Here is a 24904-nt window from a genome sequence, read left to right as displayed (position 1 = left end):
ATGATCATAGTTTTATTCATCTTCTTGGAGTCAGCTAAGTCACCTTTACATTGATGCAAGGGAAACCTTCACTTTGAATTTTTAAAAAGTCACTTTATTCTCATTTTCTGCAAAGATCAATCTGTTAAACTGTTGTGTTTTTATGCAAAAAGATAAAGACTTATTTTGCATGTTTCTTCTTGTTTGTTTCTGAGAAGAAAGAAAAACCTGTGCTTTAAACTTTACTTTGTGTTGTGAAGTGAGCAGACTTTTCTAATTAAGAATCCATATAAAAAGCATGCCCACAATTATACTATTATGAGTGAGTCATGTTGGTAAAGTCAGGATGAAGGTCACCAATTCAGTCTCTGGTTGTTGGTCACGTTGTGGGAGATGTGAAAAAGCCATGTTCTCCCACGTGCTGTTTGGAGGGCTCTCTGCAGACTGGCGTTGCTTTGGCCTAATACATGGTGATGATAAGAACATTCTAGATTTCACGTTGAAGCATGTAAAGGGATGCTTTTCAGGTGGAAAGGTAAAAAAATGTATGCAACTTACCCTAATATTTTGCATTTGCTCTGGAGAGTCTTTTTGAATCAGAGTAGTCCCTGGGTGGCACAGATGGTTAAGTGCTGGGCTGCTAACCAAAAGTCTAGCGGTTCAAACCCACCCAGTGGTGCTTCGGAAGTAAGGCCTAGCAATGTGCTTCTGAAAGGTCACAGCCTCGAAAACACTATAGAGCAGTTCTATTCTGCACCAGTGGGGTTGCCGTGAGTCTGAATTGACTCAATTGTTGCAACAACAACAACAACACTGAATAAGAAGTGGCCCAATCTCTAAGTTTAATCAGGATTTAGGAAAAGAGTTTGTCTTCAAATGAAAACATAACTAAGAGTATCATAAATAAAAAGGCTGGTAGAGTATTTAAGAGGCAGATAATAGTGCTTCCTCATATACATAATGAAAGCTCTTTAAAGTTTGCAATAGAATTTATTTCACTTATTCAATGAACACTGATAAAGCACTTTCTATGTTCCAGACATTGTTGTAAGTCTCTTACAAATATTAAGCCTTTTAATCCTCATAATAAGCCAACGACAGAGGCACTATTCTTATCTCATTTTGCAGATGAGGAAAGTGAAGCCCACAGTGGCCAGGTAACTTGCCCAGCATCACACAGCTAGTAGATGGCTGTGCCAAGATTTAAACCAAAGCAGTATAGCTCCAGTTCACACTCTTAACTTTTATGCTGATGCGGGGGGAAAAAAAACAACATTGAAATGGATATTTTTCTTAATAACCCATTATTAAGAGGAAAAGAGAAACTTACAGTTTAAATAAAAAATTGGCATAATGAAAACTACTTTAAGTGTCTTCTGAATTGATAAGAGTTAGGAGGGTCCTTAAGCTAATTGCCTTGTTAAGTGACTAAGAACTAGTACAAGGAAATTACAAAGGAGTGGTCTTCTGTTTCCAGGTCTATTATTGCTACTGTTATAGCTACTACTATTATGGTCATTAAGGAGCCCTGGTGGCACAGTGATTAAAGTGCTCAGCTGCTAACCGAAAGGTTGGCAGTTTGAACCCACCAGCCATTCTGCAGGAGAAAGATGCAGTAGTCTGCTTCCTTAAAAATTACAGCCTTGGAAACCCTACGGGGCAGTTGTACTCTGTCCCTTACGGTTGCAGTGAATTGGAATTCAACTTGATGGCAATGGGTTTGTTATGATCATTAACATTAAACCAATTTTTACATTCAGGATTAAAGCGAGACTGTCTTGTCATAGTCCCCATTTACACATTAAAATGACAAATATAAATACTGTATTGCCATGGAGTAAGAAAGGCAAGCATTATTACATATAGGGGAAACTGAGGAACAAAAAAAAAAAAGTTCAAATGCCTTATCCAGGCTATGCAACCAACTGCTAGCAGAATTAAAATTAGACCCATGTCTCCTATCCCTCAGTGAGTTCCTAGGTAAGTTGAAAGGTGCAAACAGTTAAACACTCTATTAGTTGAAAAGTTGGTGGTTTGAACCTACCCGGAACAGCTCAGAAGACAGGCCTAGAGATCTGTCTTCTGAAATGTCACAGACTTGAAAACTCTATGGAGCAGTTCTACTCTGCACACGTGGAGTCTCCACGAGTCGGAATCTACTTGATGGCAACTAACAACAACTGTCCCTCAGGCTTGCATCCTTAGATCGTCTTGCTTTATATTTACTTTATTTGTTTAGTCATTCCACACACAGATATGAAGTGCCTGTAGATGTGAGCCACTGTGACGTGGAGTGACCAGCCAAGGGAAAAAGAAAGGGCCACTGAGAGAAAGAGTGCTAGAGGAAGACAAGACATTAAATAAGAATTTGGGTTTGTATCAGTCCTCAGTGGCAGTGTGGAAGATTCAGAGATAAAACATTCTTTTCTCTTTCTGGACAGGGTGCTTATTGTTGCTATTCTTCTTTTTAAGTGATGCCAACCTGATAATACGTTAGTTTATATCAATAGAAGCCTTAATTCAAGGTCAGGCGTATCAGCAGGATAAAATTAAATACTTCAGTGTGGATCGGTAGGGGGCCAATCAACCACTTTCAACCTCTTCAGCACCATAGATAAGAATTCTTTGAATTTATACAATAGCAACTGAAATGGGGCAATTTTAAGACTTTAAAGGGCCTTTAATATGCTGAGACACATGGCCGCTAATGAAGTTTATCCATGTGTTGAGGCAGAAACTCATTAAACTCCGATTATGGAATGGAAGCTAGAATAAGGGTTAAATGTTTAGTTCACAAGGTGGAGAGAGTTTAATACGAGGGTTTGATAGTTTGGATTTAGAATATTCAAGAGTTTAAGAGAGGGAGTTTGAAAAGAAGGGATGTGAATTGAGGTGGTGGAAGACAATTGATGAGAGAAATTTATGATTCATGAAAACCTTAGAGCTTCACCACATGATAATTTAGCAATATGCTAGCTTTTAACATTTATGAAGATAAATTTTCATAAACATACATTGAGTAGAATGGCTTAAACTTGGCATATACGCAGCAAGCATATGCATTCTATCATTATAATGTGATAATAAACGTAGGCTTTGTGGGATGCCTATTCCAGATGTCCTTTCAATGGATAATTGGTAGTCACAAAAATAGATATATTAAAATAAGAATGAAGGAGAAAGAAGAAAACATGAAATTCATGGGTTTTTCATCGTTAAGAATTACTATTTATTGAACACCCACTATACTAGACACTACCTTCCCTTCTCTATCTCTGAGGACCTTACTTTTTGATGTAATGACCAGAAGTGTGGTTTTATAAAGTCATTACATTTGGAACTTGATCTCAAAAGAGAACATAGCATGGATGGGAAAGGGAATCAGCAGTAAGGAGGGAAAGAGAAAAGAGGGATCTCATTCCAGAAGAGGCAGTGGAAGTAATAGAATTTTATAAATTCTAAGATTTAAAGGTTAGATCAGTTCCGTTTGATAAAGAAGAGAAGAAGAGGGTCGTGAGAAGTCTGTGCAGATAAAGGAGTGCATTGGGAAGGCCAAGTGCTAACTTCTTAAAAAACTGTTCCCTTATTAAGTAAACAATATGCAGAAGCTATTTCTATTATAATAGCTTTTTTTTATTATAATAAGATAGTTAATGACCTTGATAATAATAGTTATCCTGTACATACTATATTGAAAAATTGGAGGAAAGTTAAATGCATCTTTGTAAGGTGATGTTATCAGAAGAATTAATTGGTGGTAGGAAATATTTTTCTTAAGTCTCCTGAAGTTGAAACAATAATAGAGTGAGTCTGTGTGAATCAGAAAGAGAAAAAAAGGAGCTTAAAAAAGTTATGCGTAACAAAAGGAAAAAAGTAACTTAGGAAAAATCCTATTTGAAAAAAGATCAGTTAAAATATGAGGGCAGAGGACAGATGAAAAGATACTTGTTATATGCAGTGTCTTTCTTTGAAAAAAATCTGACTTGAATTTAGTAGAAATTACAGTTGAAGACTTTGATTAATGGATCCTCAGAAACAAACTTTTCATACAAGGAAGTGAGTCCTGATAAGCAACTGAGACTCTTTGGAATCCAGCCCACCTTGGGCAGCATGTGTCATGTGGCTCAAAGCCCTGCCAGGTTGTTCAGGTGCCCAGTGGATATAGCCTGGCCCTTCCAGACCAGGCAATTTCTATTTGTCTCCATCCTAATGGCAGTAAACTGGATGGCCCTGGACAAAGCTGTTTCCTAAAATCTCAGTTCCTTCCTTCTGCATTCCCACCTAAGTACCTAATATGTGGTACCTTCCTGTTCTTTGTCACTCCCTGCCCTGATAGACTTCTTCCTTCACATCAGAAAGGGTCTGGTAGCAAGACATTGTTGACTGATGGCTTGAACATCCATCAACCAGTGTGTAACACTTCAATCTTTTATTTTATTTTTTAATCTTCAGTATGGAAGACTGTTTATGGAATTTTAGGAGTCTGCATACAAGTAGGGAAACATGATGGGGGAGTGTTGGAAGCTGGGATAGTATTCTCTCCCCTTTCCCCCTCTTCCCCAGGACATGTTCTAAGAGTAGCTTCTTTTCAAGCATTTTTTAAAAGTAATATATTGACACGACAGCTATTAAGCTAAGTGTTAGTAGAAGCAAGACCATTCAAAGCAACCAAAAGTTGGTGACTTTTGACTGCTTAATATGTTAGTTATTCAGCCTGGCAATGATGGAGTCACTCCTCCCTACTGCCATGTCCCCAGGTTCAGTCTCCAGTGTTAAGACCTGATCAGCTTGTATAATGGAGGTCAAACCACTTTAATTATTTAAGAGTATCTGGAGTGAAAATGTATTTTCTGTGGTCTGTGCCACATCTCTGTTGATCTCACCCTCTCCTTCACCATCTGTACTTATTGGGGTAGGTGAGCTGGAGACTGACCCAGGACTGAATCCTATAAGCTTTTAGGAATGGAAGACCGAGGTGTCCCATTACCAGTTCCCTTGTCCTAAACCAGTCCTACTTGTCAGACCTCTTTCTTTTTTCAGCCCTCCCTACATCTTTACCTTTCCTCCCTTCAAAATTCATATGCGTTCAAGTTATTGTTGTTGTGTGCTGTTGAGTCAGTTCTGACTCATAGCAACCCCTGGCGGCGTACTTGTTAAGTGCTTGGCTGCTAACCAAAAGGTCAGTGGTTCCAACGCACCAGCAGCTTCATGGGAGAAAAGACCTGGCAATCTGCTCCTGTAAAGATTACAGCCTAGGAAACCCTATGGGGCAGTTCTCCTGTGTCCTATAGGTTTGCTATGTGTATTCAGATTAAACCAAAACCAAACCAAACCTATTGCCATGGAGTCGATTCCGACTCATAGCGACTTTTATTTTGTTTGTGAAATAAAATGTATTTATAATTTAATGCTCTTTTTATATTATAAACCATTCATCTGATATCATGAAACATATCCTTCTTATATTGTTTCTGTCTTTGGAATGCATCCTCTTTCCATTGCAACAATTAACATTGAATCTGTGGAATTCAGTGAAGTAGTGCATACGTTTTTAGGCAAATAATGTAAAAAATTTTAAATACCACGTATGTTGGTATAGAATAGTCTCAACCATTACACTAGGTGAGCTGAAGATGATAAAAGCTGTCAATCCTTTTGCTGTAGGCAGGAAGCCAGAAGGCCACCCCAGTTGAGAAAGTCGTTTTTCTTCACAGTAGAGTATTGCCCAGTTAGGTGTGATATGGTTTTTAAAATCTTACTCTGGAGCCCGTGCTGTTTTCATATCCAGGGATGTTTTGTAAGGTGGCTTATAGATTGTTCCTACATAGAAACTAGTGTTAAGAGAGGGAAGCTGTAGGAGTCTAATAAACTGTTGCCATTGAGTTGGTTCCAACTCATAGAGTAGAACTGCCCCATAGGGTTTCCAAGGAGCGGCTGGTGGATTCGAATTGCCACCCTTTTGGTTAGCGGCCTGAGCTCTTAACCACTGTGCCAGTAGGGCTCCAGGAGTCTAAAAGATGCCCTAAAGACGTACAGTTATACAATCTGTATCCTAATTAATATGACCCAAGAAAAAGGTTGACTCTAATACATAGTCTAGTGTATTTAAGATCAGCAAGATACAGTAGGAAATATGTCAGAACACACGTGCAATAGTTATGTTTAAAAGTTTTCTGTCTTCCTTTTGTGTATTCATGTAGCTGAGCTTCACTTCAATGGAATTAATTACTGTGGTTATGAACTTATAGTGTTTTGAATATCCTTACTGTGGGGTACACAACACTCTTCACCTGTATTCTACTTCCGTTGTAGGGAGGAAATAATGATTCTTCATATTGACTTCTCAGTTGTCAAGAGTCTGTTGAAACTACTAACAGTATTTTAAAAAAGTAACAAAAGCTACATTTCCCTTCTCTGATATAGGTAATAGACGTTTTATGTTCCTACTATTCGGGAGAAAGTGTCAGAAAATCAATATAAATAAATTCAAGTACACAGAGGATTCAACCTCTTTGAAAATGTAGTGCATGGCAAAAGGACAGTAGGTATTATTAAATCTCTTTTGCTTCACCCATAGGTAAATATTAGCATGGAGAAAAGGTTCCATAGGCTGCTTATGCATTTAGGCTTAGGGCTATTTGCTGGCTTTTCTGTTTTGTGTTTTCATTCTTTGTTGTTGTTTGGTGTCTCCAGGCTTACAGTGAAACTGAATCTGAAACTAAATACTGTCATTACAGAAGATTTTTTTCTAAGTTTTTCCAATTTCTCTGGAGACAGCATAATGGCCGATTGAAGCAGTGGAGAAACAGTAATTAGGGCAAATAGTAATACTGTGCATGATTGAGGAAAATGTGAAGAAGGGAGGGAGAAAATGCAACAGACAGACTTGTACAGCTTGTTACTAGGAAACCACATCAGCATTAAATACAGTGTGCTAATTGGCTATCCTGTTTCTGCCTGGGTACCAGCCTGGGCCTGCTACACAGCTGTTTCTGCTCTTTCTGGTTGCTAGGTAACTACATCATTTCCACCCCCACCCCCCACCCCCCACCCTTTGTATTCTGGAGGCTAATTGGCTACTTCTGCTCCTGGTGTTGCTGCTGGGTACCAGTCTGGGCCTGCTGCTCTGCTGTTTTCCGGAGGGATTTAACGGGGGGAGGGGAGGAAAAGGGAAAGGAAGAGATGCTGGCAATTAATGGAGCATAAGTGCAAATTCTACACAATGCCTGGCACCTGCGGCCCCTCATCCTGCTTTCTCAACTAAATCCTTTAGCTATAAAAACACGTTAGAATCTTGAAGTCTTTCCTTTCTCTGAATACTTTATGAATATAAGGTATCTGAAGGCTTATCACTTAAGTTACGGATTTGGTCTTCTTAAGAAAGAGCTGACTAATTGTCTTACATCTATATTGTGTATAGGCACTAATCGAATTTGTGCAAACATTAAAATTACTAACTGAATCACAAGGCTACATCTTTAACATTTTAAAGATAGTGCCACTTTGTCTCTTAAAAGGACCAAATTCTTTTGTAGCTATTCTTCTTAATATCATACAAAGAAAGAAAGAAAATGGACTAAAAGTGATTAGGGAATTTTCCCAATTGTGTTATTCAATATGAAGGAGTAAACGGAAGCTTCTAGACCCTTACAGCTTTCCAATATGGGTTTTACTCTTCTGATGTACCAAGCACGTGTCTCAAGTACTCTGTTGATGATACATCGCATTTACGCTGAAATAACATGTGTTCTGCACATCTTAGTTTCTTTCCTCGTGGCAAATGACCAGATGTGCAAAATAAATCTGAAATCAATTTCATGATTTTAAAATAGTGTAATTAGTTTCCATCTCCTGTTTAAGCAGGAATTTCCATTTCATCATTATTGAAATTCTTCACTGGAAGTGTAGGGAGGAAGAGTGTTCAGAAGTGAAGTGATGCTCTGAGGAGGTTTCACTTCAAATGGTTGAGAAAGTGTATGTAAATTGGGGCCCCTTGAAGAGGCAACTCCATTCCCCGGGGAAGAAGCTGCTTTATTGAGAAAACTCAGAGCATGTTGTGTGACTGTGCACAGAAATAGCAAAGGCAACTCTTATTTGACGCTAATGGCTGGTACTGGTTTCCCATACTAATGAGATCTACCATCCCCTATCGAAAATGTAGCAGGAGGGTCCCTATTCTGAGCAACAAGCCTATCCACTGTACGATTAGGTCAGGCTGTCCAGAATAATTTCTGCTTAAAGTATATTTAAAATAGGTGAAGTCCTCAAACTAGGCTAGGATGATTGAAAAACTACTGCAGTGCTACATAGATTTTAAGGAAACCAGCTAGCCAATAGTAGGGTTCAAACTACAAAATGAAAAAGAAAAAGCCTTATTATCAGAGGATAACAACAGAACAGGCGTCGTATTATTTGTTATCGCTATTAAAAGATCAGTCATTTATCATTCACAAGTATTTGTCCATTAACGAATCTAGCCATTTGATTATGAAGAGCCTTCAGAAGTACAAATAGTCCATCACTTGAGGTTTTTTACATTCTGACTTTGGAACCAAAGCCAGTTGCCATGGAGTTGATTCTGACTCACGGTGACCCCATGTGTGTCAGAGTAGAACTGTGTTCCATAGGGTTTTCAATGGCTGATTTTTCGAAGTAGATCACCAGACCTTTCTTCTGAGGCACCTCTGGGTAGACTCGAACCTCCAGACTTGCAGTTAATAACTGAATGTATTAACCTTATGCACCACTCAGGGACTCCATCTGACTTTGGAGGGAGGTGGTTTTGATCGTTTGTTTAGTCTTGTTGAATGGCAGATAGTCAGAATAACAACTTTTCACATATATTGTTCCTATTAGACTTGAGCAGGATGTGGATTGAAAAGTTTAAAGAAATTCTGGGTATTTGCCTTGTCCAGCCCCACTCTTCACCAGTGGATTGGAAGGGGTTACATAATCACAATAGGGTTCTGGCAAGACCTGGGGAACCCAAGACAGGGGTCTTTGTAGCCTGAAGTGGTCATGGTTAGTCCCAGTGATAAACAAACAACAGTACACACTTTTGAGCTTTCCCTATTTGTACTCTTCTGAGAGGGAAGATCTTTTTTCTTTGATGTTTCCATGTTTAAAGCAGTAGTGAGCTTGTGGGCATATAAGCAAGCATGCTTTAGGGGATGAGGAGATACTCCACATAGCTGCATAAGCCTTTTGATTCTCCTCAGTCCTGAAAACTGGCTTTTCTAATTCTCATGGCCTTGCAAAGGTACGACCTCTTATGTGAGGTAAACCAGTTGACCAGCCTAGACAAGAGGAATCTGATAGATGGTAGCTCCGCAGCATGGCTGCTGCTAAACCCTACTATGTCTTTGTGTGATTCAGGAAAAGGTGACCCTTCCAGATGCAGCCCAGTCCTGGAGGAGCAGAGCTGGATTCAGCTCCTGCTTAGCCCTCCAGCTGGGCCCTCTTGTGTTCACAACCCTGCATAGCAGGCCTGCTCACCGCAGGAACAGATCTATTCAGACGGGCCTGCCCTGACCCTTTAAGAACTTGTGAGCCTAATGTCCTTACAGCAGGAACATGAGAGTGGTTTGCTTGTTTGGAGGGGAGGGGTACTGGGGCCTCTTCTCAATGGCCGAAGAGGCCACTATATGTCAGAGCAAATCTTTTAGCCCAGATTTTCCACCTAAACGTGAGATCATTAGTTATCTAATGCACTGGTTCTCAACTGGGGCCGATTTTGTCCCTCAGGGGACGTTTGGAAATGTCTGGAGCCATTTTTTGGTTGTTACATCTTGGGTATTGCTACTGGCATCTAGTAGGCAGAAGCCAGGGATGCTGCCAAACATCTTACAAAGCACAGGACAGCCCCCACAACAAAGAATTACCCAGCCCAAAATGTCAACAGTGCCAAGGTCGAGAAACCCTGGTTTAATGCACCCTTAGCTGTCCTTCCTTTCTTTGCTTTGAGTTGCACTGAACCACTTGTGAAATATTTACTCACCTAGGTCTGCCTATCCCTTTTATGATCTTTAAAAATATTAGCAGCATTTTGTAGTTTGTTGTTTCTGTTGGGACCTAGAGGGTATGAATTCTAGTGCTGTTTCCCTCCTTATGATATGAGGGAAATCTCTCCACCTAGTTACCGTCGAGTCAGCTCTGACTCATGGCCACCCCAGCTGTGTCACAGTGGAACTGTGCTCCACAGGGTTTTCAATGGCTGACTTTTTGGAAGTAGATTGCTAGTCTCTCTTCTGAATGCCTCTGGGTAGACTCGAACCTCCAACTTTCCAGTTAGCAGCTGAGAACGTTAACCCCTTGGCACCGCCCAGAGACTCCTGCTAGGTGCTTAGCTTTCTAGATTTAACACTCGTGATTTCGGCTCTTCTCGAGTGACGGCCTCTCCCTCTTGCTGAAATCTCTTGACCTGTAATAACTTGAGATTTTGCTGAGGCAGGGATTTGAATCACATGAGCTGTGAGGCTGGTGTGTGGGAGAAAGGCTTTTCACCAGGAAGTAGGCCTAGCTGATCGGGCCATGTGGTGTTGTCATTCTCTATCTGTCCTCCCTGTATAGTGGCCTCATCAAATTATAGCAATCATTATAATTGTGATAAATGGTTATCAAAAAGGAGATTAACTATTTTGGGTCAGGAAACAGAACTTTTCTTGGGAAAACTGTGCATCGCACTGGATGTACTAATTCAAAGATCCTACTGCAGTGCATTTCCTATCATGCACTATAATAGCAGCACATGAGGAAAGTACCGAGAAACATTTTGAGTTCAGAGGCAGAAAGGTGCTATTTTAGGTAAAAGGATTTAAATGGCACTATCTAATGGACACATACATTATGTTGGCATTTTGTCAGGAGATGTGAATTATGTATTGGCCCTTTCAGCTGCATTCACGTGCATAGAAAATAACATTGTCAGATGTGTCATCCCCAGATACAATGGACAATATGCTATTATAATTGTATGGTATTGTCCTTGGTGTTAGGAGATAATATTACTGACATTATTCCTCTCATACATGTGAATGTAGCTGTAGGGAGTACGTGACATCTGTGTCTTTCACACAGATTAGCTTATCCCTGGCCACTTGGAGAGATTGTGATTAGTGAGCTGGCCTCGTGGGGTCATGGTAAGTGCCATGTTTTGGATCACAGTTGTTACTGGACCTTAGTTTTAGATTCAGGAGGGAATTAGTAATATTTATCTAGATGATCTGAAGATACAATGGCTATTTAGTCATGCTCCCCAGAGCAGATGTGCTGAAGAAAGGACCGGCTGAGACATTCCTCTTCCGATTGGCTTTGGGAATGAGAAGGCAGTTGTATACCACGCCCGGGGATGGCTGCCTCCGCATTATTGCAGTTGGCCCAAGTTAGCCATAATAATATTGCTTGTATTGATCTTTACAGCTTACAAAAGAGCTTTCACATATATAATTTCATTTAACCCATAGTCTGTGGGGTAAGTGTTCTCATCATTCCCATTTTACAGATGAAGAAACTGAGGCTGAAAGAATGCTTTTTCAAGGTTTCACTGATAAACTGTAGCAGAGCCTGCTTTGCTCTGCTTTTTTTTTGGAGATCAGTTCTCTCTCTTTTTGGCCTAAATTAAAATATGATATAAATGGATTTAGCTGTGTTTATTGTTCAGGAAAATAAATGTCTTAATATTTGCCATCCTACTTAACTGACTTATGTGCTAAGTAACATGTGAGTCATCATCTTACTTGTCCAATATGACTACAAATTCAGAATAGCTAAGAAAACAGTGATCGTCTTACATATTCCTCTAATTTGTCTATTTGGGTTGAACTTAGTTTTTTATCCCCTGTTATAAGAAAGAAAAAAAAGGTTTTGAAGATGCAAAAAAATGCAAGCCATTAATTCTTGAAGTGCAATCTCAGTCCCAGGCATTTGCTTATTTTAGAAAATTTGTGAAGAGAAACAGTAAATCGAAACTTCTTAAAAGAATGTACCTTAGCAGTCCTCTTTCATGACTAAAGCAGAAAATCCAAATGGCAGCGCCTTAGGGAAGAAGTTGTGGCTGGTTCTTGGTCTATATGTTGTATAGTCCGTCTTAATTCTATCAGAGCTTTGTTAGGAGGTGAGATTGAACAAATATTTTTTTGTGCCATTTTTTTCTTTATACGATAAACGTGGAGTTGAGGATCGTTCTGTTTTCTCCCTTTTTGCCCCACTCTTTTGAGAGTGTTTATGGATAAGTTAAATGTCTTAAGGAGAAAAACAGTTGGTAAATACAGAAATTACAAGTCTATTAATGGGCAGAGATCCAAAACCCAGTCTGTGATTCTGCTGATATGTGCAGCAATCTCCACTCTATATTCACAAAAGCGCACAGTGAAGCAGAGTAGCTGCTTTCTTACGTTCTGCCAAAAGAATCTTCAGGAACCTCAGAGCGATGAGGATGTGCATTGTCTTCCAGAGATCTGAAGAAAGAAAGGTTTTAACACCACAAGGCAAATTCCTGGAAGGTGGCAGGAATAGCCCATATGACCCTGGGCATTCTACTCTTTTAAGGATTGTTTGTCTATAGATTTTTCTTTGTGTGATTCTGTGTTCATGTGCATCTTTGCATTGTCAAAGTTACTTCTCCCTTTTATTTTATTTTACCTGCAATGGAAATAACCTTTATAACAATTATAAATTGTTATAATTGGCAGCACCCCCATCTTGATACTAGCCTCTTGCTTGCTAAGACTTTGCGCCTAAGCATTTACAATGCTTTCCGACCCAACTGTGTATCTTCCCCAACCCCCATCCCACAGTCAAATCTTGAAGTTTTTCTGTGGTTTTCCTTGGTGCCCATCTTCTACAAAAAGAATGCTTAATGAGCAAAGCCAGGGACTGGAAATAATCCATTCAGCTCAGGAAAATCTTTGATTATCCTTCCCACCACTGTCGTTGCAGGAGCTAGAAGGACCATAGGCACAAAGCTTATGGGATCAATTACCACAAGCTTGCTGTTAAACATTTTTTTAAAATCTGTTGTGAGAAGAATAAAGCAATAATTAAAATTAACTGAACAGCTTTTGCTCTATAGAGGCGTTAAATCTTTGTGTAAACACTATTGCATTGTGCAAACACAGGTCTTTTCAGTTGGGTGATTTAGACAGTGAAGCCACTGAGGTTTTGAGGTCTCTGGGTCAAGGGCCCATTTTGACATAGTTTGAAAGGTCACCTGCTCGTTTGTGTCTCTGTTATGCTGCAGCGAGGGCTGGGAGCGGGTCCGATCCTTTGCCCGTCGTAGCACAAAGAGGAGCCGGCTGGCATTTGGCAGTTCACTGTCTGTGATGGAGGGGGAAAGAAATTGCACACAAAGCAAGAGTCTGCAGCGCACAGGAGCAGCGGGGAGTACTTGGAAGCCTCTGGGGCTCATGCAACACAGACGGCATGAATGTGCGAAAACAGCCGTTATAAAATATAAATGTGTTTATTATTACACTGGGCCCATGCTATATAATTTTACATGCGCTCATATTTGTGATTTATGGCCACAGCTCCATACAGAGGAGAGGCTTGCTAATTTACCCAAATTGATAGGGAGGCCTCTGAAGATGATCAAACTGGAAGGAGCTGTAACTGAGAAAAAATGGTCTCGTGAAACAACCAAAGGGGAGGGAGTGCAGAAAGTGGCTGCTATGTCAGAGGCATCCTTTGTTCATTTAGTCTGATAAGCAGAGCTGGGCTTTAATTATTCATGATAATGCTTGCCCTGTAGGGCATGTGCCTCCCATGTCACAGCAGACGCGGGCTGGTGTTTGGTTCTCTGCGGGGCGACGGCAGAAACATCCTGGCTAGCTTTTCGTGATATTTGTCCTGCTTTCACCCACAGGAGGAGAGACGTGCCTAGGGCACTTTCACATCGGCCGGCCCCTTCTGGGACGCAGGTATTGACTGGGCTGAGCAGAGGAAGACGCAGAGTGAGAACCAAAACCAAAACCCAAGCCAAAACCAACTCATTGCCATTGAATTGATTCCAACTCATGGCGACCCCATGAGTTACAGAGTAGGGTTTTCTTGGCTGTAACCTTTATGGAGGCAGATCACCAAGCCTTTCTTCCACAGTGCTGCTGAGAGCAATCTGTTTGTGCCACGCGGAGGCCTACAGCCACTGTTTTTTGCACACCCTGTCTGTATCAGGTGTGTGCTGGGTGCTTTACATGGCATTTCATGGAGTTCTTATAAGGGAAGTAGCAATTTTCCCATTTTTATGGATGAGAAAATGGAACCCTAGAAGAGCCCAGTGATACACAGCCAATAAGTGGCAGAGCTGGCTTTTAAGTCTGGGTCTGATGCCAAAGCCAAAGTGTTCTCCTGCAATATTATGCTGGCATTTCCTAGGGAAGAAGTCAGGAAAGGGGCCCTAAGCAAAGACCCCACCCTACTTCCACCGCAGCCCATCCCATTTGCTGTGCTTTCAGCTCATTTCCTTGTCTCCAAATCAATTACCATCATCATTTCCGACAGCTTTCCAAAGCGTTTTTTTGTCTTGGCAGAACCTTGCATTATGTGTTCTGGGAGCACTTCAGAAGAAAAGCACTTTGGAGCAGCATGCGTTGGTTCCACAGTGCACAGAGCATCCATGATTCATGCCTCTTGCAGGGGAACTTCGTGCAGACAGGCTTACTGAGATCCCAGGATAACATGAGGGGCTATCTTTCCGCAGATGCATTACTATAGTGGGTGCGTACTGAATGGCCCACCCACTCTGTTCATTGCAGAACTCTGGGACGCATCCCTGATAAACCTCTTTCCCTTCCTCCTTAGTCAATCAATTTCCAAGTCTTGTTGGTACTCCTTTCTAAATATATTTTTGATTTGTCCACTTCTATCTCCACGGCTGTGAGCAGTGCCATGCGTGATCCAGCTACTGTCTTCTTCCTCCTGGACTGTTGAAGAGTCTCCTAGAGGGTCTCCTCATATCAGCTCATTGCCTTCCCCATTCTGGAGCCAGAGTGATGTTTTTAACATTCAAACCTGGTCATGTTCTGCCTCCACTTAAAAGCTCACATTGACTGCTGTTGTTCTCAGGATAAAGTCCAGATTCTTAAATGTGATCTATAAGAGCACTGTCCAGTAGAAATAGAATGTGAGCCACATACATAATTTTCAATATTCTAGAAGCCACACTTAAAAAGGAATTAATTGTACTAAATAATTTTAATGTTGTAGTTTATTTAACTTAATATATAGAAGATATTATTTTTTCAACATGTAATCAATACAAAACAATTTTAATGAGATATTTTGCATTCTTTTTTTCATACTAAGTCTTTGAAATCCAGTGTGTATTTTACACTTAGAGCACATCTGAATTCGGATTGGCCACATTTCCAGTGCTCAGTAGCCACATGTGGGGAGTGGCTACGTGCTTGGACCACGCAGGCTGCCTGACTCTCCAGCCACATTGTGCCTCTTTCTTCCTGTAGGATATATGCTTCAGATTCTCCTCCTTGCCAGGCTGCTGGGCTAGGTGTGGGCGAGGATGTGGCAGAGGGTGAGAGAACCTCATTCCTGCTAAGGAGTTGGAGGAAATAGCCCAACACTGAGCCATCTTCATTCTACCCCTTCCACTCTGCTGGGCTTTTAGGCAATCGAGGTATGGGTTAAGAATAAAGCCCTTGCTTCACTATTGGCTTTGTGGGTTTCCATTTTTGACTTCTCTGTGCTGTCTTGGGCTGCATAGATATATTTTGAGAAGGTGGAGGGAATGAAATAGAAGAATGCTGGTAAAGTTGATATGCGGTATTATTCTCTTCTGAGAAAAATTAACTACCTGCCCCACACTGAGGTCCTGTGGCGAGTAGTACCATTACGTGGGCTAAAGATGAGACCACGGATCTGGGGAGAGGCTGAATGAGTTGCAGCTCACACTTCTGACTTGTAGTTAAGTAGATTACATTTCTTTGCTTATTCATTTTTAAGGAGTTTAAACAGCTATTATTCCGGTACATCTAAATTGTTCGGACATTCTTCCGAGCTGAAACATTTGTTTTATCAGAGCATATTTCCAAGGGGGAATGTAAGCATTTATTCTAATTGTTGGCACTTAAATTAAAGGCAAAGTGGGGTAGTGGTTAAGCATGTGGGCTCTGAAGGTGAGACTATGCCACTTAAAAATCTTGACTGTGCCATTTATAAACCTGTAAAACCAAACCCGTTGCTGCCTAGTCAATTCCAACACATAGCGATCCTATAGGACAGAGTAGAAACTGCCCCATAGGAGCCCTGGTGGCTAGTGGTTAAGTGCTCAGCTGCTAACAAAAGGGTCGACAGTTCGAACTCACCAGCATCTCTGCAGGAGAAAGATGTTTAATCTTTACAGACAGCTGGTAGGTTTGAACTGCTGAATTTTGGTTAGCAGCTGAGCACTAAACCACATGCCACTATTTATAAGCTGGGTGAACTTGGCAAGCAGCTTAATTTGTATGACCCTCGGTTTCCTCATCAGTCAAGTAGTGGAGGATAATAGCTTGTGTCTCACAGGGCGATTAAGAGGGTTAAAGGAGAGAATATGCATAAAGCCCTTAGTGTCCTGTAGTACCCAGCACATAGTGAGTGCTCAATAAATATCAGCCCCAGGTTTTCTAAAACAGTCTCATTCTTTGGGGATAGGTGGAATTGGGCCACAAGTCTTGGCTCAGTATGATCACTCAAAGCTTTTTTTTCTCCCTGGAGGGATACATTTACTGTCTAGTTTATTAATGTGTATTCTTTTGTGTCTTTCCCCACACTTAATTTTCTCCTGTATGTGTATCTATATGAACAAGAAAAATATAAACATCACATCAAGTTTTGCTTCTGCCATCCACATAGCCAACAGGAAAAGCCAAACACATTTCAGTGGATAAGAACGTAGTGAATCATAGGCGTTGGGCTGTTTTTGCACATGTGGTGTTGGGTTTATGCTGTTGGTCTGAATCCTAATCAATAACGCACTGCAGGTTGAGGAGTTAGGGTTAGGGGTGCATCTCTGATCATTAAATGAAACACCAGCCCCAGGACGTGGTCTATTCCTAACACCCTAATACTGATATCTAACCATCTTAGCCAGAAACAGTCTATTGTAGATCCTTTATTATACCAGGAAGGTATTTCAGGGAACTGGGTGTTAATATGAGCCAGGTTGTATGAAAGAAGATTTTTTTTTTTGTTTGGAATATTTTAATAATCACCTTACCTGATGATTATTATTAAAATACAGTATACAGAGCACTTACATAGATATCATCTCTCTTCACACTTCACAGTAGCCCTGTGAGGCCAGCATCAAAGAAGGGATTAGCTCCATTTTACAGAGGTGGAAAATGAGACTCAAAAAGTATATAATAGTAAGTAATATGAACTAGGACTAGAACCCAGGCCTCCTGATTATGAGTCGTGTGTGTGTGTGTGTGTGTGTGTGTGTATTTTCCACTAAATTGTGCTTCCACATAAGAGACACCATTTCCAGAAGCTCTAGCACCCTTTCTGAAGAAGTGAGATTAAGATGGAACTGATTTTTATACCGTACATTTTGGCAGTTCTGGCATGTGCAGTTTTTGTTTATTGGTTTCTGTTGTCCTTTGAATGAATTAGAACATAAATGAAACTGTTGGTGACAGAGCCCCAAGCTAACAGAGGCTTAAATAAAAGGGAAGATTTTTTTTTGTCTTTTTTTATATAAAACGTCACGCTTACAGGCAGCTGTGCTCTGAGAAGTTGTTGAAAGCCCAGGCTCCTTCCGTCCTGTTAGTTTTCTGGGGTTTCTAGCCTTCGGGTATTGCCCGTGTCCATGCAATTCAAGATGGCTGCCGCTATGCCTGCTTACCAGGAACCTGGTTTTCATGCAGCTATTTTGTAAGTGCGAAGGGGAAAGGATGCCCCAGTCTTCTAATGTACTGCTTAAAAATTGCACTTATCACTTCTACTCACATCTCATCAGCCAGAAGTTAGTCATATGTTGACACCCAACTTCAAAAAACTGGGAAATAGAGTCTTCATTCTGCATGGCCATGAACCTACCTAAAAATTGAGGTTTCTCTTACTATAGAGAAGAGGAGAATGAATATAGGGGGATAGCTAGCAGTTGCTGCTATGCTTTTAGCCTTAAGAATAGTAATCTTTTAGCCTAAAACGCATACATTTTAACATAAAACATTGAGTTCTGAAATTCTAAATGTAGAAGAAGGTGAGAGGAAAATCCTAGTAGAGTCTGGTTTGTAGCACATTATTGCAAAATCAAAATAACTGTGTTTCTGTAGAATGCCAGAAATTCTGAATGGAAACTTAATTTACATTTTGCATTTAATGAGAACATTCTCTTATTGGAATAATATGAAGTGACTGGGAAATTAATAACTTGATAGAGCAAGCATATAAGGTGAAATTAGCCTCATCTTGATATTCCCTGCACGTTTTTTTCCCTCTGAAGTGTAAACTCACGTTGCATTGATGTTTTCCTCCCAGGATACCTTCATTCTTCACTAGAAGAATGAATAGAAAGTATTTTGTGGCTGTGGGTTTAACACAGACACATTAAGGCTGTTTGAGGTTAGAGGTATATGGGTGGACAGATTGTGTGGGGGTGTTTCTGTATATGTGGGTGTCAATATGTTTGTGCTGAATTGTTTGCAGATTTTGGGGGAAGGGGTGGTTGTATCTCTGTGTGTGTGTTGATGTAGATTCCACAGATGCCTTCCATCATTGTGTTTTCTTCCTAATTATCCCTATTATGAAGCAGCAGAAAGAGAATATAGGAGGATTTAGGCTACAGTGCTTTAAGGAAGGCCTGAAGAAGGACTAGTAATCTATGTGTACATTTGTTCAGCCAGGTTAGTCAAGGGTGTTCCATATGTCTCCGATGTTCTAAGTCTTGAGAGAGATAAGGTGGATAAAGCTTTAGCGCTTGCTTTAAAGTGTCTGTTTGGTTTCATGGGACTACAGCATGTAGACAGATTACTCAGGGAATACAAGTCTCTTCTAGAGGAAGTTATAGAAGCAGAGAGGAAGGAACACCCATCTCTACCAGGGTCAGTCTAGAATCATTTCCTGGAGGATATGCTTCTTGAAGTACTAGTGCATGTACTGTGCTAGGCTCTGAGGATACAAATATGCAAAGATGTGGGCCCTGACCTCAGGGCAATCAGTCTTTTGAGGGTCTAGTTTGACTTCAAGGCCCCTCAGGATCCACTCTTACTGTGTCTTCAGTCCATTCTTGTATGCTTAAAGTACTCTTTATATACTCACTGTTCACTGCAGTTATGGCTAGTGGCCTTTGCACACGCTGTTCCTTCTCCCTGAAATGCGCACTGCCCTTGTCCATGCCATCGTTTGAGTATCTGTGAGGCTTATTTCCTCTGGGACACCTGTCCTAATGGTCCTACAGTCTTAGAGACTCCCTCTTCCATATGTCCATGCACACACATTTATCAAAACACATTGGTCCTTGTGGTGTTTGTTTGCATGCCAGTGGCTTCACACCTGTGAATTCCTCTACTGTGGAGATCCTTTCCTTTTAGCTTTAATCTTTAGCGATGTCATTGCTCTGTACATATTAGGATCTCAATTACTGTTGGTTGAATCCAGCTTGTCATACTGAAAAGGCTGTATTTTCACTGTCAGTGAATTAGACCAGAAGTGTAAGTATTTGACTTTGCCTGCTCACCCGTGGACGAAGATGAGGTGTTTTGGGGATAATGCATGTTAGAGTTTATGACTCCGGAAGGCAAGGTGGTCACAAAGCTTTTTGTATTGGTGAATTTTGATTGATCACTGATCTGTTAATTAGCAAATGCCATATTGAGTGCATGCAGTGTGCTTGAGCCTGTGCTGGACTTTGCAGGTAATTACAAGGATGTAGGTGAGAAAGCATCTAGCCACGTGCTTGGACACACACTAGATACCTAATCAGTATTTATTGAATTGAAGGTGTAAGATGTCCCAGTTTTAAAAGCACTTTCGATGTAATGTGGGTGGGGAAAAGTAGGGTAAGGGATCAAGGCATGACAAGATAAATATCCACCAAGCCCAAGCCCACTGCTGTCGAGTCCGTTATGACTCATAATGACCCTGTAGGACAGAGTAGAACTGCCCTATAGGGTTGCCAAGGTTTGTAAATCTTTACAGGAGCAGACTGCCATGTCTTTCTCTTGTGGAGTGGCTGATGAGTTTGAACCACCAACTTTTTGGTTAGCAGCCGAGTGTGAAATAGTAAATAATTGGCCAAAGAGTGAAAGCTCAGTTGAAGCTGTTGTTTTCTGATGAAGAGAAATACTTCAGGTGGGAGTGACACATGGAAGACAGAACACATTCTGAGTAGAAGACATCCCAGTAAGTGCGAAAGGCTAGGGAGAGTGGAAGGTTTGTGTAAGGAATGGTGGGTGATAAGGATAGAAAAAATAGGTGGCACAATTTTGTGGACATCATTTCTTAAGTACATAGGCAGTGGTATGTGAAGAACATCTGTGTTAGGTTATCATTTGTCAAAACAAGAAACTAAAATTTTCCTCTTGGGTTACTCATTTATTAGACTTCATAATTGGGTAAGATACATATTTAGGTTGCTTTAGCTGATGGAAAGTTCAATCTCTGAAAAAAATGTTTGATCATCGTGGAAGAGAGTTACGTAGATAGATTTATGGTTTAAATCTTGACTGATTTAATATTTGCCTCTAAAAATCTCTAGAGAACTGGAGCCATGTCTACTTAACTTGAGCAATAGTTCCATCATCTGTATGCAAATTATCCCATTTGGGTTTTTGAGGATTTATGAAGTTGCCCCTCCTTTTTTTTTTTTTTTTAATTTTAGGGCAAATTACTTTATGAAATATCAATGTACTTAGGCCACTTCTCTGCCATCTGCATTTGTATAGTTAAGGAATTAACAATTAATATTCACATTAGCCTACTCAGATCAAATTCAGGATGCTAAAGCCAGCCATTTGATAGCTTCCAAAAGCAGATATGAGTGGTTTTGGATGGTCCATTCCTATGGGTTCTCTATATTATTGGGTCTTCTCTTTTCATAAATATCATATATATAGCAGAAAGTTGACTTTTCCGTTTAATAGCAGATGATTCCGACTTATATTTTCCAATTTTTAGTTAGCTAAAAAGCAAAATTTAGTGTATCCAGAACAATAAATTAGGCATCATCAACTAATGTGATGTGTGCCAATTGGTGAACACAGTTGATCTGGTGAGATGTGTTCTAGCCTCCCTTCCCCATCCTGCCTTTATTGCACCTCCATGCCCCTCCTTTTTCCATGTTCCCAGGTACCCAATCCTCTCACATTGTCCTCAGGCTACCCTAAAACCTTCCCAGTAGGGGCTTGTGTAGGCCCACCCTCCCTCAAATCTGCGTGCTGCACAATTGTTCTTACCACCACCCTCCATGCAAGAAGAACAATTTCCATGGCGTACTCATTTGGAGTTGCCCACCTCAGTGCCTGCCTCTGAAGTCTTTGGGGGAGGGCTTACTGTTTTACGTTGGTGTACTCATGAAGTAAGTATTTTCTGAAGTACTTACTGATGAGGCACTTCTGCATTAGAGGTGGCATTACTTTCAGAGCGACTCAGTGATGCCTTTGATGTAAACCATGCTTGGAGTATATTGTGTAGAGCTAAACTAAAGTAAAATTTTTTCTCGTTATTTTTGAAATTAAATTCTTAGAAGTGGTCCCAGAATTAATCATTTGGTCATAGTAATGTTCTGTTTCTGCATGTGAAATAGGGGGTCGTGAATTCTGATGTGGTAGTCTTTACTTTTGAAGGCAAAATCCTAAGATTTCTTAATACTCCAATTCCTACTTAAATATATCAACTTGAACTGTGGGAACATGGCTTGTGGAGTGAAACATTTTCTCACTGAATAGAAAAGAAACCTCTTATAAATACAGTAAAACCTATGAGAGCTGGAACGTGACACGACTGGAAACATTTTGGAAAAATTTAAAAATTGTTAAACATGGAACACGGCCCCAAAGGGTTTGTTTAACCCACTCTGTTTCCCTGACTGTCCTTCACAAGGCAGGTGGTTTCTGAGAAGTGATTTGATATGATACTTGGCCACCAGTTATGTCTCATGAAGAAGCCCTTATGCCCCTGCCCCACCCACAGAGATGACAGAGGTCTCTGCTCCCACATCTCTCTCTGTGACTCCCGCATGCCTGCAAACTCCCTTTTGATATCTCCATCATATAATAACACCTTTCATCCATTTAGTACTTTGCAGTTGACCAAACACTTTCATGTGCCATGTTCCATGTAGTCTTCGTAACTACAAGAAAAGTAGGACACATTTTTTTAAAATCCCTGTCTCCATACTTAAGAGCAATAAGTCCTAACGAAGTTTAATGACTCTCCAAGGCCATGTTGCTATTACGGGGCAGAGTCAGAACTAGAATAATCTCTTTTTTGACAATTAGTCCATTCTCTCCCCCACTAGAGCAGTGGTTCTCTAAGTGTCTCTGTACCAGCAGCATCAGCATCAGCTAGTCATTTGTTAGAAATGCAGATTCTTGGGCCCGTCTCCTAGTGCATCAGAAACCCACTGAATCAGACCTACTGAATCATAAACTCTGAGAGTGGGGCCCAGAAAGCTGTGTTTTAACAAGCCCTCTAAGGGATTCTGATGCAAGCTAAAATTTGGGAATCACTGTACTAGAGTACTGCTTATGGCAAGAGTGATGACTATAAAACCCATTGCTGTTGAGTCATTTCTGACTCATAGCAAACCTATAAGACAAAGTAGAACTACCCAATAGGATTTCCAAGACTGTAATCTTTATGGAAGAAGACTGCCACATCTTTCACCCACAAACTGGCTGGTAGGTTCGAACCACTGACCTTTGGTTAACAGCCGAGCAAGCGTTTAACCACTGTGCCACCAGGGCTCCTTGATGGCAGTCCAAACCAGCAAACTCTCTGCTGTCAAATCGTTTCCAACTCATAGTGACCCTATAGGACAGAGTAGAACTGCCCATAGGGTTTCCAAGGCTATAAATCTTTACGGAAGCAGACTGTCACATTTTTTCTCCCGAAGAGCAGCTGGTGGATTTGAACTGCCCGTTTTTTTGGTTAGCAGCCAAATGCTTTAACCACTGCACCACAAGAGCTCCATTGATGACTATAGGGATGAGAATTAGTTAAAGACAGAAATTACATTGGGTTTCTTATGGCACTTTTATTGGTGATATCTGTAAATAGGAGTACTATAAACACCTCCACCACTTGTCTGTTTGTCCTACTGTGGTGGCTTGTGTGTTGCTGTGATGCTGGAAGCTATTTCAAATACCAACAGGGTCACCCATGGTGAACATATTTCAGCAGAGCTTCTATACTAAGACAGACTGGGAAGAAGGACCTGGCGATCTACTTCTGAAAAAATTGGCTGGTGGAAACATTATGAATAGCAGCAGAGCATTGTCTGATACAGTGCTGGAAAATGAATCCCTCAGGTTGGAGGGCACTCAAAATACAACTTGGGAAGAGCTGCCTCTTCAGCTGAAGTCAACTTTAGTGATGTGGATGGAGTAAATCTTTCGGGACCTTCATTAGCTGATGTGGCACGACTTAAAATGAGAGGAAACAAGTGCAAATATCTGTTAGTAATTGGACATGGAACATATGAAGTATGAATCAAGGAAAATTGGAAGTCCTCAAAAATGAAATGGAATGCATAAAGATGGATATCCTAGGCATTAGTAAGCTGAAGTGGACTGGTATTGGCCATTTTGAATCAGACAGTCATGTGGTCTACTGTGCCAGGAATGAAAACTTGAAGAGGAATGGTGTTGCATTCAATGTCAAAAAGAATATTTCAAAATCTATCTTGAAGTACAACACCATCAGTGATAGGATAATATCCATATGCCTACAAGGAAGACCAGTTAATACGACTATTATTCAAACTTACACATCAACCACTAATGCCAAAGATGAAGCAATTGAAGATTTTTACCAAGTTGTGCAGTATGAAATTGATCAAATATGCAGTCAAGATGCAATGATAATTACTGGTGATTGGAATGTGGAAGTTGGAAACAAAGAAGGATAGGTAGTTGGAAAATAAGGCCTTGGTGATAGAAATGATGCTAGAGATTGAATGATAGAATTTTGTAAGACCAAAGACTTACTCATTGCAAATACCTTTTTTCAACAACATAAACAGCAACTATACATGTGGACCTCGCCAAATGGTCAAATCAACTATATCTATAGAAAGAGACAACAGAGAAGCTCAATGTCATCAGTCAGAACAAGGCCAGGGGCCGGCTGCAGAACAGACCATTAATTGCTCATATACAAGTTCAAGTTAAAGCTAAAGAAAATTAAAACAAGTCCACAAGAGCCAAAGTATGACCTTGAGTATATCCCACCTGAATTTAGAGGCCATCTCAAGAATTGATTTGACACACTGAACACTAATGACTGAAGACCAGACAAGTTATGGAATGATACCAAGGACATCATACATGAAGAAAACAAGAGATAATTAAAAAGACAGGAAAGAAAGAAAAGACCAAAATGAATGTCACAAGAGACTCTGAAACTTGCTCTTGAACGTAGAGTAGCTAAAGTGAATGGAAGAAATGATGGAGTAAAAGAGCTGAACAGAAAATTTCAAAGGGCGGCTAGAGAAGACAAAGTAAAGTATTATAATGACATGTGCAAAGACCTGGAGTTACAAAACCAAAAGGGAAGAACACGCTCCGCATTTCTCAAGCTTAAAGAACTGAAGAAAAAACTCAAGCCTCGAGTTGCAATACCAAAGGATTCTATGGGCAAAAAATCGAACAACGCAGGAAGCATCAAAAGAAGATGGAAGGAATACACAGACTCACCATACCAAGAAGAATTGGTTGATGTTCATTCATTTTAGGAGGTAGCATGTAAGCAAGAACCTATGGTACTG

At 40.5% G+C, this 24904-nt stretch overlaps 1 protein-coding gene across 2 annotated transcripts in view; it reads left to right on the top strand.

Annotated features, from left to right (window-relative positions):
• KLF7 (KLF transcription factor 7) overlaps window positions 1-24904 on the top strand; it is a 101527-nt gene that overhangs the window by 53548 nt on the left and 23075 nt on the right. The window contains exon 3 of one of the 2 annotated variants that reach the window (XM_023733028.1): window positions 13841-15329. The exons of the other annotated variant lie outside the window; for it this stretch is intronic. Within the exon in view, the coding sequence (XP_023588796.1) occupies window positions 13841-13902 (62 nt within the window). The 3' untranslated portion in view covers window positions 13903-15329. Of the gene's footprint in view, window positions 1-13840; window positions 15330-24904 lie in introns of those variants that run through there. 2 annotated transcript variants of the gene reach the window in all.

The sequence above is a fragment of the Trichechus manatus genome, unplaced genomic scaffold (assembly GCF_000243295.1).
Source record: "Trichechus manatus latirostris isolate Lorelei unplaced genomic scaffold, TriManLat1.0 scaffold00056, whole genome shotgun sequence".
Classification (NCBI taxonomy): domain Eukaryota; kingdom Metazoa; phylum Chordata; class Mammalia; order Sirenia; family Trichechidae; genus Trichechus; species Trichechus manatus.
Note: the sequence above shows the minus strand (reverse complement) of the source record. Positions and strands in the feature narration are given on the sequence as shown.